At 38.3% G+C, this 17,227-nt stretch overlaps 2 protein-coding genes across 2 annotated transcripts; one reads left to right on the top strand and one right to left on the bottom strand.

Moving 5' to 3' along the window:
* The first annotated feature begins 1,151 nt into the window (after positions 1-1,151).
* LOC117299440 lies at positions 1,152-7,235 on the top strand. The gene is made up of 5 exons (XM_033782977.1): positions 1,152-1,162; positions 2,082-2,250; positions 2,390-2,673; positions 3,319-4,227; positions 6,799-7,235. The coding sequence occupies exons 2-5, from the start codon at positions 2,123-2,125 to the stop codon at positions 7,002-7,004; spliced, it is 1,527 nt and encodes a 508-aa protein (XP_033638868.1). The 5' UTR covers positions 1,152-1,162; positions 2,082-2,122; the 3' UTR covers positions 7,005-7,235.
* A 5,824-nt stretch (positions 7,236-13,059) lies between these two features.
* On the bottom strand, positions 13,060-16,519 carry LOC117299465. The gene is made up of 3 exons (XM_033783003.1): positions 16,355-16,519; positions 14,596-15,726; positions 13,060-14,187 (listed from the first exon to the last, which is right to left on the bottom strand). The coding sequence occupies exons 2-3, from the start codon at positions 15,626-15,628 to the stop codon at positions 13,835-13,837; spliced, it is 1,386 nt and encodes a 461-aa protein (XP_033638894.1). The 5' UTR covers positions 15,629-15,726; positions 16,355-16,519; the 3' UTR covers positions 13,060-13,834.
* Between the last annotated feature and the right edge of the window lie 708 nt (positions 16,520-17,227).

Below are 17,227 nucleotides of genomic sequence, written 5' to 3'. Positions count from 1 at the left end.
GGCTGCACGTAAAGTATCGCTATACCATTGGTTCCCTCTTTTCAACATCTCCTGAATTAGGCCCCTGTGCTGACTGGACCTTAATGATATTCTACTCTACTAGGCACCCCTCCGCCAGGCTTCTCTGTGTAACTTAATCCCTTGCTTCTCGATACTACTGATGAAGTCTGGCGTACTAGTCTAGTACCAAGTATTGGAATTACATCACTAGAATCTGAATCAGAACCATTTCGCGAATCTGGTATCACATCAGAATTTTGTTCTTCATCACTAGTATTGCCTGTGGGTCACAAAACAAAATAAAGAATTAAATATCTGACATTTTTGTATTTTTTTTTCATTCTCTTTAAATATGTAAAACAAGAAAATTGCCTTGTTATATCATGTAATGTTGTGCTGTACAATACAAACTGGACTGAGTGTTTTTTCAGGAGTAATGGAAAATTAATAAGTGTTGTACACCAAATTGGTCACATTAAATGACTCAAGGGCCCTATTCACGTAACTTTGCTTAGTGGGGTACTTAAGCTTGCACTTCAGTGCATCCACAAGCTGGTGGCCTAACTCGATTTCAGCATTAGTGGCATTTTGTTCAGTCAGTGAGTTGTTTTTCCTCTTATTAGATCAATTATATACATAAAACAGCGTTCTTATCAAATCTATATCGAGTATAAATTTTTCCACCAACAAATTCTGCAAGAAAATTAAACCTCTGATTTATTACATCTATTTCTCCTCAGAAGCTTTTTCGGTAATTCCTCTCTGGTGCAGGACAAATATTAACAAACAAAAACGCATGACTAGGCCTGGACGAATAGTAAAATTTAGTATTTGGGTAACCGTCGATAAACTATCCGAAATTAACCGGACATCCGAATAATCTGCCCAGGCCTACACATGACACCCTGGTGCCCGACTAAAGTCTAGCTAGATTTAACATGCGAAAATAAGTGGGAAACTTAGAGCAACTGCTTACTGCAAAAGAATACCGCTTAGTCACTTGACAGCTGGGACAGGTACTGTAAAAAGTCATCAAATTTTTCAATATCTCACCATCACCACCTAGATTCTATGTGGGTTACAATACGCCTGTCTTAATATTTATGCATAGCATCAGCGTTGTAATCCAAAACGAGGTTACAGGCGCAGGGATTGACAGAAGGTACAGTACCATCAAGCATTATTTAAAAAATCGTGGATGTGGTAATGGGGTTGAATTGTTGAACTTGAACCTACATGGTTAGTTAGCATGGTTAGGAAATGCATTTTATTTAGGACTACTGTACTGGGGAAACGGCATGAACAGTCAGTATGGATGACCTGTGCTCGACAGTACAATTCCATTATTATCAGTGTCAATCTATTCTTATTGCTTCTGCATGGACAGTAGGCCCTAACCTAAGTGGTACAAATAATAATTCAATGGGGGCGGGCTACTATAACTAGTTTAGTTAGTTTATTGAAAAAAGAATTATGGTGTGGTGCATTGTAGTTGTACCATTATCATTAAAATAACATTAGTGTTAAGTGCTCTGGTTTTCTCATTGATTGGGACAATAGTATACAATTAAAAAACAAGCTTATACTCCTAGTAGGCCTATAATAGCCCAGTTCATACTTCCTGCGAATGAAAATGCGATACGAACGTTGACATAGAGCTGTGTCGTTAAATTCAAGTCAAATTCGCATTTGCAGGAGTATGAACTGGGCTTATTATCAAGCTTTGAAGGGATTTTTCTATAACTTCATTATGTGTTTGTTTTGCTATACAAACTAGTGCAGTGTGCTATAGTGTCGTCACTAAACACGTAATAGTACAACTTACAAGTAGTGGTAAAGTGGCACTGGCAGAAACGATAAGAAACAACCTCGTACTCGTAGATGAGTTTTTTATGAACTATAAGAGTATCCCTATAATAGGCCTATCAGTTTATTAATGAGGCCTAAGTGATTTGTCTGTGTCTATTTGAATTATCAATACTAGTTGGTTCCCTTTTTTTTTTTTCATCGTTTAAATTACCTTATTGTATCATGATGCTTCAGTATGTTTGGCTGATTATTGGCATTGTCTGTTTGTTCAGGAGAAAAAGACTTGATACTGCTGGGGATCTTCCATACGTCGATGAATATGAGCGAAACAGTAAACTACTTCAAGCCCAAAGATGTCAGTAAAGAGCGCAAGAGATCCCGTAATGTCTACTACATCAGAAGCAAGAGGGTTTGCACCAAGACCTTTCGTTTCCTTCATGTGTGAGTACAATGTGATTTTTTTATATATAAAAAGCCCTGTGAGTGTGAGGTGACACTTTTTGAAGTATTTTGGAATTGATGAGGAAAAAAAAGCAATTAGAAAAGCCTTAAAATTGTCTTATTTGTATATTATTTTTAGCATCAGCAAGAATAAGGTAAGTGCAGTGCAACAATGGTACCGGGAGCAAGGGCTTACTCCACGGCGTAAGAAGTCTGGTGGTCGAGTTGAGTGTAAGAGAGTGTTGAGCTACGAGGATGCGAAACGAGTCTTCCAGTTCATCGACAACTTTGCAGAGGTGAACGCACTTCTTCTTCCTGGTCGTGTCGCTGGATTCAAGAGAGCAGATCTTCGTCTTCTGCCATCAACGAACTCGAAAGCCAGCATTTGGAGGGACTACTACAAGCCAGCTATGGAAAAATTGGGTAGGCCAAACAAAATAAATATAGGAATTAAAGCTGCCCTTAAGGTATTTCTTGCTTAGATGATGTGGTTTTTGCGAAATGAGTAAATCTATGTCACAAATTACTTGTCTCAGTTTTAGCATGAAAAATTTATTAACTAGTTTTGGTAGTTTTTACCATTACTGACTTATTTTATTCATTTCTCAAACACTGTAAATATTTTACGGGAAGCTTTCTACCATCATTATCTTCAAACTGTGTATAAAGTTGAATGCAAATTTGTGGACATTGGGCTTTTTGTGCTAGAAAAAAAGTACACAAAACCATTCATAATGCCAGGGTTGTTTTAGAAAGGAAAAAAAATGGTGGGGCCCCATCTAAATAAAATTGCCTGCATTTTAACCCAAGGTGCAACGAAATAACTTCCGGGTTTTAAATTTTACTCGTACAGGTGGAGAGTAAAGTGAGCAGCCAATGAATTTGAAGAAAAAGAATTGGTCAGAAATTTGTTTGTTGAAGCTCCGATAAAAAAAATGTTGTCATTCTTTTTAGAAAAACACTCGAATTCAAAAATGTATTTGACTTGCCTTTGACTTAAAGAACATTAGTTCCAATTTTAATTTCCCATGGTTTCTGCTAAGATGATAGTTGTTTCTTGCTGTTTAGGCTTAAGGGCAGCAGCACTCTCCACCTTCAAGAAGCTTTGGAAACAACTATGTCCACAAATTGTGTGTTGTCCACCGATGTCTGACCTCTGCTGGGAGTGCCAGAAGAACAACAACCTCATCAACAGGACCGTCAACTGCGAAGAAGCAAGGAAGAGCGCAACATTGCAGAAGCAGGAGGCACACCTTCAACATGTCAAGGAAGAGCGCGAGTCTTACAAGGAACAGGTTGCTGATGCTAAAGTCATCATTGCAAGTGGAGACTTCTCGCTAGATATCCCTAACCCGCCGTGCTCCAGGAAGTTTACAATGCACTATTCTTTTGATTTCGCCCAGCAGATTCACTATCCATCAAAGCCTCTCCAGCCAGGGCCGATGTACTTCATGACTCCAAGAAAATGCGGCATCTTTGGAGTCTGCTGCAGGGGAATGCCTGTACAAGTGAACTACCTCATCGATGAAGGGATGGCGTCAACGAAAGGGAGCAACGCCATTATCAGCTACTTGCATCACTTTTTCACAAACCATGGACTAGGCGAAGAGAATCTTCGTCTACACTGCGACAACTGCTCAGGACAGAACAAAAACAGGTACATGCTTTACTATCTTCTCTGTAGAACTCTAAATGGACTTCACAAGGACGTCTCTCTCAACTTTATGGTAGCTGGTCACACCAAATTCAGTCCGGATTGGTGTTTTGGCCTTCTTAAGCAGAAGTACCGCCGCACAGAAGTGTCAACCCTAGACGATATAGCGCAGATGACCCTCCAGAGTACAGCAAGCCGATTGAACAAGCCACAACTAGTTGGCACCGAGTCGCAGGAAGTCTCTGCCCATCTTATGACTGGCAGACCTTTCTTGGGAGGTTCTTCAAGCCACTTGTCGGCATCAAGAGTTTACAGCATTTCCGGTAAGTGTTTACCCCATATTTAATTCCTCAGTACTCTGCTTACGCATTTCTGTCAGTGAACCAATTAAAGCGATTACATTAACAATGAAAATCTACAAGATCTTCTCAAAAAGGAACACTCCATTTAAAGCCTATATAATGAGTATTGTCTAAAGAACTCCCATTTTAAATAGTCTTTAAACACAAACAAGTAGAATTAGCACTTTACTTCCCAATTACAATACCTTACCCACTGTAAGGCCAATACTGAGATACTGTATGAGAAATATTACCTCCAAACTGATGGCCAACTATACTGCCCTATTTAAACACACACAAAAAACAACTTAACTTTATAACCCCATGGGATGACAAGTGATAGCCACCCACTCATGCATGCGATTCACACACACACAAAAGAAAGCAAGTCCTTGCTCTACATGTTTGCCATGGAGGTAGTAGTTAGCATACAGTACAGTGAAACGTTGTGCTATGGAGGCTCCATTGTTGTTCATGGATATTGAAACATGGGGGTAGTATGGTGGCCCTGAAGGGACACAGCCAGTCGTGAATATTTTTGCGACGTTGTGAATATTTTGGCGACGTCGCGAATTTATTCACGACAAGTCGCGAATATGTTTGCGACGTCGTGAATATTTTTGCAACGTCGTGAATTTATTCACGACAAGTCGCGAATATTTTGGCGACGTCGCGAATTTTTTCACGACTAGTCACAAATATTTTTTCAGTAGCTTGAGTGTGTAATTACTGTATTCACAAGACGGCTTAGTAAGACTAAGTAAAAGCTGCCCCGTACGATGATGGATCCGGAGGAGAATTCCGACTCTTGCAAATCGATGGTGGGTTGTTTAAACAAAACTAACGTTAACGTATGGCCCTAACGGTAGGCCTAGGCCTAACGTTATAGTTTTACTAGTACTTTAGTAGGAGTAGGCTATCCTATGCTAGGCAATAAACGTTGGCACTTTCACTCTTCAGAAAAAAACACAACGTTATATGTCACCCGCTCCTTCGTAATGATGAATATCGAGTAAATTTCATTTGTGAGTTTATGATAATAATCCCAACAAGCAAATCTCAACATTTTAAATAAAATAAAAATCATGATCATACGACCTTCCTGTCCAAAATAATATGTAATTTTCGATAACCTTGACACTATAAATTTTACGACCCGTTTTGAAAAACATAAACGCTAGAAAAATTTACTTTTAAAAGTGCGACGTCTCACACACTCATTAAAACAACTATTTTCACGAAATGAAAACATCAATTTTTAACCCCGGCGTAGTCAGACCAACAATAGGTAAATTTTACAAACAACCCAATGATAAGTTTAATTATAATGTATTGACAATTTCAGCAATAAATTTGACAATTTTTACCTGAAATATTAGAGCAATTTGCGTTGTTATTTCCAATTTGAAACGCGAGTTCGTTCCGTCACGGCAGGGTGCAACGCATCACGTAATCCCCCACCAAGTTTAACTGAAAGATTAATCCTTTAGCATTCAGAATTATTTGGGTTTGGAGTAATTCAACCTTGAAAACCCCCGAAATATTGATGAAAATCAGACACTGTTTTTTCGAACTTCGATAACAATTCTACTGGATAAAACCATAAAACATGGGGCCCCATACACATAGCCGAGTGGCATCAATCGTCATAGTTAGCTCTCTACGCGTGCCGTGTAAGAATTACACACTCAAGCTACTGACAAAAATATTTTCGACTAGTCGCTAATATATTCCAATTCCAGAATTATTCACGACGTCGTAAAAATATTCGCGACTAGTCGTGAAAATATTCGCGACGTCGCCAAAATATTCGCGACTTGTCGTGAATAAATATACGACGTCGCGAAAATATTCAAGACTGGCTGTGTCCCTTCAGGGCCACCATAGGGTAGGAATATGTAGATGCTTGAAAGTTACTTTTTACTTTGCTAACCACTCAGTCCATGTTATACCATGTATATCACACAATTCATACATTCCTTCATGGTACACCTTTAAACATAGCTCTGTTTTTTTTGTCCCGAGACACCCAAACTAAATCAAATTAGGAAGGTTTCAAATTTAAGTGTCAAAAGGAATTGAGAAGAGGTCTTTCAGTCAATTCAATTAATTGGTAATGTGAACAATGGAAATAAAAGAATGTTATCTTAAGTAAACAGAAATAAGTTATCACATACCTATATTGGGCAGACACAAGAATGGACCTCCAGAGTGAGTAACCCGTCATCACTATAAATAGAGCACAAGTGAATGGACACACTCACATGCAGCACACTGTGGTGTCTTTGGTCAATTCCATTTTTTGTTTAGGGGTGACACATTCTAAAAAGTACATATCTGGGAGGGGCTCTACCCAACCCTCATTTTGTTTGTATCCGTTTGCTTGGGAATTATTTTTATTTCCCTATCTAATTGTACTTCCAATTCTAAAACTACTAAGGTAGTGGCTGCAGAGAAAATTACAAAAGTAGTCTATATAATTTTGAAGAAAAAAAAGTTACGCGTTGCAAGTGTTTAAATTAATTATTAACAGTCTGTTATTCACTTCTGAAGGTTTTCATCTGAGGAGACTGGGGTTTTATATGCTTCGAAGAGACCATCCGGGGAAGAAAAGCAGTACAATCTCCTTCGAACACCTGACTCGCTACCGCCAGCTGAACTTCAAGAGGAGACACCACCACCCGGACTTGATGCGAAACGACAATGGTACTTGTACGACAAAATTAGAGAGTTCTGCAGCGACGAGGGAGCAGATATAACGTGCCCAAAGCCAACAGTCCCGAAGCCCGGCAACCGCCCCACACAAGAGAAAGTCCCAGCGCAGAAAGTACAACGACGAAAGTAGCCACTTCAGTTTGTAACTAACTTAGGAAATCATTAATGTAGAGATTCAAAGTATACCTTATTATTAGGACTAATACAGGTTTGTAATTTCCATTATCTTCTTTACTTTCAAAGGCACTGGACAAAGACCAGTAATCTCACTTGGTGTATCCCAACATGCATTACAAAACAACTGTGAATATTTTGATTCAATTTGGTCATCAAAGTTACAAGAGAATAATGAATGAAAAAACAACCCGTTCCACAAATTGTGTGTGTACTTTCAGATGCCAAGTGCAAAGTTTAGCTGAAGTCTGTCAATTTTGAGTGAGAAATAACCCCTTCCTAAAAAAAAAAAATGAGGCTTCAGAGGGAGCCGTTTCTCACATTGTTTTATACTATTAACAGCTCTCCATTGCTCAGTACCAAGGTGTTTTTTTATGCTAACAATATTTGGACTTCTTGCCAACAGTCTCCAGTGCCTGTAAGTAACTTTCATAATTCCTAGTGTGTTTTATTAAGGGATTAGTAATTTTTTAGAGTCCTTGGTATTAGTATCAATGTTATTGATACTTTTCCCATCTCCCATTTCCTCTTTTTTCCTTCACCTTTTTCTCTAATCTTCCCCTTTGTTTCTTCCTCTTTTTCTTCCTCTTCTTTCTCTGGTAAGGTTTCAAATACTTCTCCCATCTCCCATTTCCTCTTTTTTCCTTCATCTTTTTCTCCCATCTCGCTCTTTGTTTCTTCCTCTCTTTCTTCCTTCTTCTCTCTCTGGTAATGTTTCAAATACTTCTCCCATCTACCATTTCCTCTTTTTTCCTTCATCTTTTTCTCCCATCTCGCTCTTTGTTTCTTCCTCTTTTTCTTCCTTATTCCTCTTCTTTCTCTGGTAAGGTTTCAAATACTTCTCCCATCTCCCATTTCCTCTTTTTTCCTTAATCTTTTTCTCCCATCTTGCTCTTTGTTTCTTCCTCTCTTTCTTCCTTATTCCTCTTCTTTCTCTGGTAAGGTTTCAAATACTTCTCCCATCTCCCATTTCCTCTTTTTTTCCTTCATCTTTTTCTCCCATCTTGCTCTTTGTTTCTTCCTCTTTTTCTTCCGTCCTCTTTCTCTGGTAATGTTTCAAATACTTCTCCCATCTCCCATTTCCTCTTTTTTCCTTCATCTTTTTCTCCCATCTTGCTCTTTGTTTCTTCCTTCTTCCTCTTCTTTCTTTGGTAAGGTTTCAAATACTTCTCCCATCTCCCATTTCCTCTTTTTTCCTTCATCTTTTTCTCCCATCTTCCTCTTTGTTTCTTCCTCTTTTTCTTCTTTCTTCCTCTTCTTCTGGTAAGGTTTCAAATAATTAGCTCCTCAACCAACTTCTTATCTCTGTGTAGTTGGTATACGGTAATAGGTTTCTAGAGTCCCTGGTACCATTGTTGCTGATACTGCACATTTGTTGTAAAATTCAATCAATTTATTGTACTCCCACCTTCTATTTTCAATGGGTAAGTAACTGTAATAGGACCATGACTCCGGTGTGAATTCTATTTGTGGTAAGCTTATAGAGTCATTAGTTACACTGCACCTTGCTTGAAACTATTTTATTATTTTTGACCACCTTCTATGCTATTTACTTATGTTGCATTTCAGCCGACGCGTCTAGTGCATCAAATTCAAATTTTGGCGGATCAGTCATCAGAATGTGTATTCAAATCTCGGTCCCATCACTTGTTTTCTTAAAGCAAATTGCTCCTTAACATGATCATATTAAACTCATGAACTAGGCCTGGGCGACTTGTGTCGTACTCGTGACTGTTAAATCATTAATGGAGTCGCGACAACCTTTATCTAACTACATGGACTCGGTTAAACGTGCTGCCATGACTACTTAACAATTAATTGTGACTACCTATTTGGTGAACCAAATGTATCAGTTGACACAATCCTTTCAGCACACATTGCCACAATGCATCTTGAGAATTAAAAATCAGTTGCGACTAGTGTCGTAACTACTTGAGGTGCGACTAGCCGAGTAGTAAGTTTCATTTGTCGTCCAGGCCTATTATGAACTCTGCTAAGTATCAAAGTAGAATTAAAAGCTTCAAGCCATATCCATCAAGCAAAACTCTTGGCAATTTTTTATTTTTTTTTTCCTGCAAATCTTCTAATTAAAAGTTAACATAAACTATTTCTTTCACTAAAATTCTTCCACAAAGGAGGAAGGAGCTATTCTAAGAGTTGACAACTTGGTTGCCACGAGCGCGCCTGTGATAACGAATTTATCTTCCAGACTCACGCATAGATATCTATGGTCTCTTGTGCAATGCACAAAGTTTAAAATTTCAGAACATTATTTCGCGACGAACAGCATGCACGCACACAAAGTTAAGAATGTAGTTTTTGCACTGTCCGTAATACGGAGCGTGACGCATTGACCTATGATACACACTGTGTAATAAAAACAGAGGAAGTACGATATAAAACGGAGGTTGTAGTATAATATGTTTTTATCCCCCTAAGAGTTTGAGCATCTGATTGGTGGATTAGCGCGTACTGGAAGATAAACAAATTAACATGGTTCCATTACAGAGGGGTGCTCGGTCACCCAAAATAAACCATGGTGTTTTACTATTCTTCATACATAATTCAGTTCTTTGGAGCAAGGGAAAATTACAATTAGCAAATTTAACACCTGGCACGTGATGATAATAAGACCAATGTGAACACGACTTTCGGTCATGTGTGCACGCTGTGTGTTGTGCAGTGGGTCTATACTCTGATGCTGGAATGGATTAATCCTTGAGTAACATGGTTCGAATACCGAGGGGAGCTCATATCGACTAGTCACCCGAAATAAACCATTATTTGTTTTACTATACTTCATAGATAATTCAATTCTTTGAAGCAAAGGAAAATTACAATTAGCAAATTTAACACCTGGCACGTGATGATAAAAAGACCAATGAGAACACGACTCTCGGTCATGAATTAAAAATAGAGTAGAGTAGCCGGTATGTACCATTAAGGTTTTTATATTCCAGTACGTGCTAATCTACCAATCAGATGCTTGAACTGGAGGTGGTATAGTGCGTGTTGTAAGTGTCAATGCGTCACGCTCCGTGTATGGACAGTGCAAAAATTACATTCTTAACTTTGTGTGCTTCGTCGCAAAATAATGTTCTGAAATTTAAACTTTGTGCGTTGCGTGAAACTTGAAGATAAATTCACTATAACACGCGTGCTCGTGGAATAAGAAATAGCGGTTCTGCCTCCCATAGCTCAACTTAACCTTTGACCTCGTTTGATATGGGACGCAGAAGCGCTATATTTTTCTGTATTCCACTCGCACTTGTGTGATAATACATGCACATCTACTAGTTCTTGTAGAAGAGTTAATTTTTTGATTGAGATTCAAATTGACTTGTTGATATAACAGAATAGCCTTTTGTATCTTTGGTGAATGTTGTATCGCTTTCAGTACAGGACAATTCTTCCCTCATACCCCCAATATTACGGGGCATGAACACTTATGAATCTTGTTCAAAATCTCTATCAGCCCGGCTTGTAGAGGCAGATCACCTGGGCTTGTAGAGGCAGATCACCTGGGCTGGGCCTAATTTCATAAAGCCTGGAAGCACAACAAAGCTAAGCAACAAATAGTATTGCTTAGCAGAAACAGATCACCAGCCTAACTAAATTTTACGTAGTGCCCCACTAAATCTTTGCCAAGGTAACAACAATTAGGCCGAGAACTACTCCTTGTTGTTTTTGTTAGACTGCAAGACGTTCATGTATACATGTAAACTTAAATTATTTTGATGGTGCGTTTATACCAGCTTGATGTGTATCCTTTGTGAGTTTGCCAAGTAAACCATCTAAACAAAAACAAAAATTGAATACAAATGAATAATTTGAATTTATTATAACATACATGGAAACAGAGAAATGAAAAATTCATTTGTGAATTGTTTTGTTACTTTTATTATTGTCAGTGAGTCTTTTTAGTAATCTTGTTTTTTTAGCCATGAAGGCAATCTACCAGTAGAAGGGTCATCTACATACTGTTAACAGTAGATTAACATGTTATGATGTTCTGGTCCCCATCAAAAAAAATACAATGTCAACAGATTAAAAAAAAAATTACACCGGAAAAAAATGCGGTAGAAGGCTTCCTTATAGCATGTTGAACGTGTTTATTACCATACCCCCAGCACCAGTATCGGTAAGAAACCAGCACTGTTAAAAACGTTGATTCTTTGTTTTATGCTTGAAACAAAATGCAAGTCTCCCGAGACGAAAACTAGTTCCAATCTCAAAACATACGGTAGTTTAGCAAGCACTATTTTAAGAGAAGCTTTGGACGTTGTGTTCTGTTGTGTCTACAAAGAGTACCTCCCATACAACCATTTAAAATAATAAATAAAACAAAGGCCAACACGGTGGGCCGAGGCCGTTTCATGCTTTTTGAAAATAACTGAACAAAAAAAGATTTCTTATTTTTTTCAGTAGTGTTTTAATTTTTAAAAGCATGATTCACGTAAGCTGACATGTTATTTTATAGCTAGCTACGAAGTTAAAGGGTATTATTACCTAGTGAATTTGAGCTTACATGCCTCACGAAAAGGGCTTCTAAACCATGGTTGGTGTAGGCATACATCCAACGTAAACTTCCATGTGAATTTACATGAGCTTTGTAAACATGGTGTCGAGTTGTCCGAATGGTAAAACATCTAATAATCGAACGTGTTGGTGTTCGTTGTGCACAGTCATCGTGTGTGACATTGCATTGCATTGCATTGTGGGCCCTGTGCGCGAAGCGCCATTGTTTGGTACCATGGGCTGAAGTTGGTTCTACCCGGCTGCGTATTACTGGATGAATTATTCATGACTATGTCGAGAATCTTCTCTGTGTGTGGGCTGTTTACGTCGCGCGCGCTCATCTCGCTCGCTATCATAATGAAATTCGATTATCTAAATAAACACATCGTTAAAAAAATGGACGTGGCGTTGTCTTAATGACTTTCTTCGTTTCTGGATAACTTCGGTTTGGAATAAGCTACGGAAATAAGAATGGTGTTGCTGGAAAGCCAGTGATTTACTTATTTACATGGTATGCATAACTTAAAATTTTTAATTCACTCGACATTCCTCAATTCGTTAGAGATGCAGTAATTTAAGAGTAGGCCGGTCAACCACTCACACAAACAAAACCTGGATACGGACTATCGGCAACACAGATAGCCGTTTTAGAATTGCTGTAATTTTGTTGTTGTTTGAGCTATGACTGTGAATTTTTATGGAAGTAAAATAAACTTTTAGGTTGCATATGTTGTGAAAGTTTCGTTATTTTTGTGTATTTAATATAAATTTTATAGCATTCTGAACTTGAGTATACGCAGCGTGAAGCTCAGCTTCACGAAACTGTAGCCGACAAAAATTGTTACAGTGAGATTTCGATCGCAAGAATTCCGGTGATGCCATTGTCCAATCTCACCGCAAGAAGAGGTCTCATTCGAAAGCTTAGATCCTGAGCTTTCATTTGGCGCATGCGCTGTTGGGGGGTTAAGCTCGACCAAAAAGTTATAACGTTCAGAAGAAAGTTCACTTGCGATCTCTAAGAAAAGGGTGAGTAATTTCCTAAGCGCAACTGCAAATGGGTAGTCGTGTTGAACGCATACTGTTTGATGAGAACAAATGGAGACGAATAATCTTTCCCAAACTGAAGGCATTCTACATTGAAAGTGTTGTGCCTGAAATTCTAACAGGGCGTGTGAAGCTTGGCTTTCCACTTTGTCCTGAACGTTTTCAATATAAATGTACCAAGAAAATAAATGTAAACATTGAAGAGTAGGAAATCTGATCAATGTACAATATTATGCTATAACACGTATAGGCCTAATGAAAGTAATGCTTGCCAAAAGCTGCATAGGGTCAGGTACGATCCTGAAGTTGTTTATTTACGGATTTAGCAATTCATACATGTTCATGTAAAAGGGGAAAAATCACAGTACAGCAAGTTGAATGCTCTTGATCAGAATGCACTGGAAAAGTTTACCAAGAGTAGGAAGGTTAATATGGATGCACGAGTACAATGTCATGGAATATTATGACAAGGTGAAATAGAAAAGTCCAAATGTCACCAAAGGAATACATTCTGTGACATTGTTACAAATTAAAAGCGTTCAGTATTTGTTTGATTTAACTCACACATAGATCCTTGTCATTTGATGGTTTTTAAGTCAATTTTAATCAACATTATTATAGTCATAAAATAAATAATGAACAATAATATTTAAGGTTCACCCTTGTAGCCAACTTGTTTAGAAAAGGATGCACACAATGTAATCCACAACCTACTTTCAACAGATAAAATGGTCCAGTGTCCACACGCACCCTTACCTCTTTGACAAGCTGGAATGACGAGAGTGAACATTTAATACAGTATGTAGATTGATATCCATTAAGCCCAGTCCACTGGGTACGTCATATTTACTTTACTGTACAACTGACTACCTTTTTAAATCAAATCTGATGGTGTTTCGACACTATAGAAGTTTGTGCAACTTTTCTCATGAGAACTTATGTGATGTCAGAGTGGCAAAATTAAACGTATGATCTTCTTAATTAAAGCATTGGTTTTGTTTTTGTGAAAATGACTTCCTGTTTTTATCTCACAGAACAGGCCGCTGGTTGTCAAGCATAAGAAATGGAATTTATAAATTTGCACCCAGTACACTAAATTTTCAACCAGTACACCAAATAATTTTCACCAAATAACCCTTTAAACTAGCAACGGCCTTCTGAAATTTGTAAGTAATGCACAAACAAAGACAATTTGATTTGCAATACTGCAAGTGGATACTTGAATTGGTCTGTCAAAGATATGGAAGTTCTTGATTTGTTCCATGCATCTCTCAATGTGTATACGTAGAGATGCAATGTTACGCGTTTTTATGACATTTTGCACAGACATTTGCTGGCCTCCTTCCATAAAGGGTGGAATGTTCAATGTTGCTCCAACTGGCGCCAACAAATCTTGGATGTCAAACCCCTTATCAGCCATGACTCCATCACCAGTTTCCAGTTTACTTGGGAGGTTAGATAAAGATGTAAGCTCTTTATCGGACACTGAACCTGCATCACAAATACAAACAATACATTTTTATATAGAACAATTTCCCTCATATGGCAAAGCCAAATTTGTCATTTGCTATTAAAATGTGCAAACAAAAGTAAAATATTTGCTGTGCAAAATTTGCCCTTGAAAGGACTAAAAATTGGAGAAACGAGTGGGGCGTTATGTTTCCATTTTGAACACAGTTTTATTTTAGACACATAGTGAATGGTGAGCCGAGATGGATGTGTCTCCAAGTAAATCAACTGTAAAATTACAAAAGACACACATTTATAGTACCTACAAGGGAAGGGAGATTGACTTCTGATATCATCACGTTTATGTTTTAAATCCAATTTTAATTAGGCCAAAGTTCGGCCACTGCATATTTTTAATTTAAAAACAATTATTTCAAAAGTCATGCTTACCTGTTAAGAGATCAGAAACAAAAGACACTGCTCCACTTGGGGTAATGCCAATGAGAACTTTCACTGTGTTGCGACTTTTGTAGTTTGAGAATGTTACAGACTGCATGTCTGGTGCAGATGGTTTCTCCATTTGGATTTCAGTAGCATCAATGATTATTCTCGTTGAGCGGTAGGATGCCTTGAAACATTCTGGCATTGTTTCATTGATGCGTTCTCGAGAAGGCCATATGTCAATCTCCTTTAACTCAAAGTACATCATATTAATCCACCCTGAGAATATTTTGGATACAGATGATTGGCTGATGCCAAACCTTTCAGCCAAATCATTCTCGAGAAGACCAAGTCGCAGTCTGCACATTACCAAGAAAAACTGTTTGATGGGAGTCAGTTTCTGTCTGGCCAAAGAAGTACATGTTGGCAAGCATTTGATAGACGGCTTTAAGTATTCAAAGCAAATTGCAAATCTGTCAAAATCTGGAAAGCCAGTGTAGAAACAAATTTCGCTGTCACAGTCTCGAAATTTTTCAATGCAAAACTTACTCTTAACGCTAACATAGCGATTATGGTCAAATTCTGATTGAGTTTTCATTAAATTCATATGGCATTCACCGAGTTCTTTCTTCAGCTGGGCAATCTCGTTACCACGCTCACATTGTTGCCTCTCGGTTTGGACTCCGATGTCAGTGGATTTCACAAAATCCGACAGAGAAACTTGGATTGTTTTTGCTGTATCTGTCTTTAAAGACAATTGTCTAACAGTGGGTAGTTTTCTTGGTTTGTTTTCCTTTGTCCATAAAAAAATGGTTGGAATGACTGTGTTGTTCAATCTCTTCCCACCTTCAAAATGTTGGCTACAAATTCTAGTATGTGGTGAATCTACCTTCAAATGTTTGTTCCTTATAGCGATGTCGTAGCACTTTCTCAACTTTTTATCTTTTGGAATGCGATAGAACTTTATATTCTTATTAATTGTTGTTTTATTTGGGCACAAAGGCACACAACAGTATCGCATCTCGAAAGTATCATAAAACATGTCACTAGTAAATTAAAGTGCCCTCAAACATGGGCATTCCTCTTGCTAATGCTATTTGGTCAATGAGCAGTTCTTCACCTTTGATGTTATCATTCACTCTGAAAGGAAACAAAAAGATTCAGAATGTATAGTTAAAATCCAAACATGTCCCTGCCAATCTGTATAAATGGCTGTTCCAATAAACTGATTTGTATAGTGTGAATACTGCCCCAATGCATTTCTTTACTATACAGTACTTGTACTACCATGACTACCTTGAAGACACATTCTACTCAGATACTGCAATCCCAGCATGAAATATAACACTCAGCCCTAACACTAACATTAAACAATAACACTATAGTATGACTACGAGTGTATTATTAATTATCCTGACAATCAGTGCCATGCCTTCTTAATATCAGTATTATTATTAGGGTTTAATCTTTCGTTCACATACCAACCATACATAAATTTACTCCTGTTGAGTTGTGTAGAGTTCAAGTACAGTCTCGCGTATTTATTGGAGAGATTTCTGTATCAATTTGTTATAAGGACAAGGCAGGAAATCCCAAGGCAGTACCCCCTCCAAACACACACACACACACACCATAGAGAAAGGACAGACCCAACACACGATGATGATGTAGTTTAGGATAATCCAAGATAGATACTAAGATAGGTTACAATACATGGATGGATGGACAGTCAGTCACGTCATTGAACGTGAACTGACTGTTTGTTTACCTTTTTAGTTGATGCTCATCTTCTTCAAGCTAGCCAACGTTTGAGCCGAATAACCGATTCAGCAGTGGGAATCCACCTTAAAGGCGACAAAAAGCCATACCGCACACCGAAATGACTAGGAAGTAGTGACAGAACGCCGATATTAAATCTAACTGTGTACACAACTCACTGCTCTGCTCTCCGCAGACGATAATCGCTTTTAAAAGTTATACCCCCGGAAGTGAAAAAAATATTTTTGAGGGCAACCTCACGCGGTCAAAAATACGGGGCATTGAACATATTATAACAGTAATTGAACTGATTGAAACTCATGGTTGTAGCGAGATATCAATGAAGTGGTGTTAAATACATAGAATACTCAGCTGTGGAGTGGTTAGGTTGGGTAACAGTTGGAATCAATGGAATGATATCTCGTCCCCTGGTCGATGTGTCTTGAATGCGCCCGTGTGTAGTTTGAACTTAATTACAGGTGGAAGAGAGAAAGGAATGTACGCAAAATGCACTCTGTCGTCGTTACGAATTTCCTGAGGCTCGTTTTCCCTCAGTCGTTTTCTTGCGTGTCGAACTCGTTCAGTGACATCGTCTGTGATAAAAACTTTGGACTTCTTAAATGTTTTATTTCGGAGACATTTTGATGCATTTTTGAGGATGTACTCACGATCCCCAGAGCGGAGTAGTTTGCAGTGGATTGGCCGGGGTCGTGATGAGGAACTAGCGGTTGGGCGACGTCCAGGGGTACGGTGGGCCCTTCCAATTTTTATGTCTCGACCACCATCTAGCTGCATGTGATCTGCGATGAAGTCAGACATGAAATTCTCGCATTGTTGATCTCCCTCTGAACCCTCTGGAATTCCATATAAGATGATATTGTTG

This window comes from Asterias rubens, chromosome 14, assembly GCF_902459465.1.
Source record: "Asterias rubens chromosome 14, eAstRub1.3, whole genome shotgun sequence".
In the NCBI taxonomy this organism is placed as follows: Eukaryota; Metazoa; Echinodermata; class Asteroidea; order Forcipulatida; family Asteriidae; genus Asterias; species Asterias rubens.
Note: the sequence above shows the minus strand (reverse complement) of the source record. Positions and strands in the feature narration are given on the sequence as shown.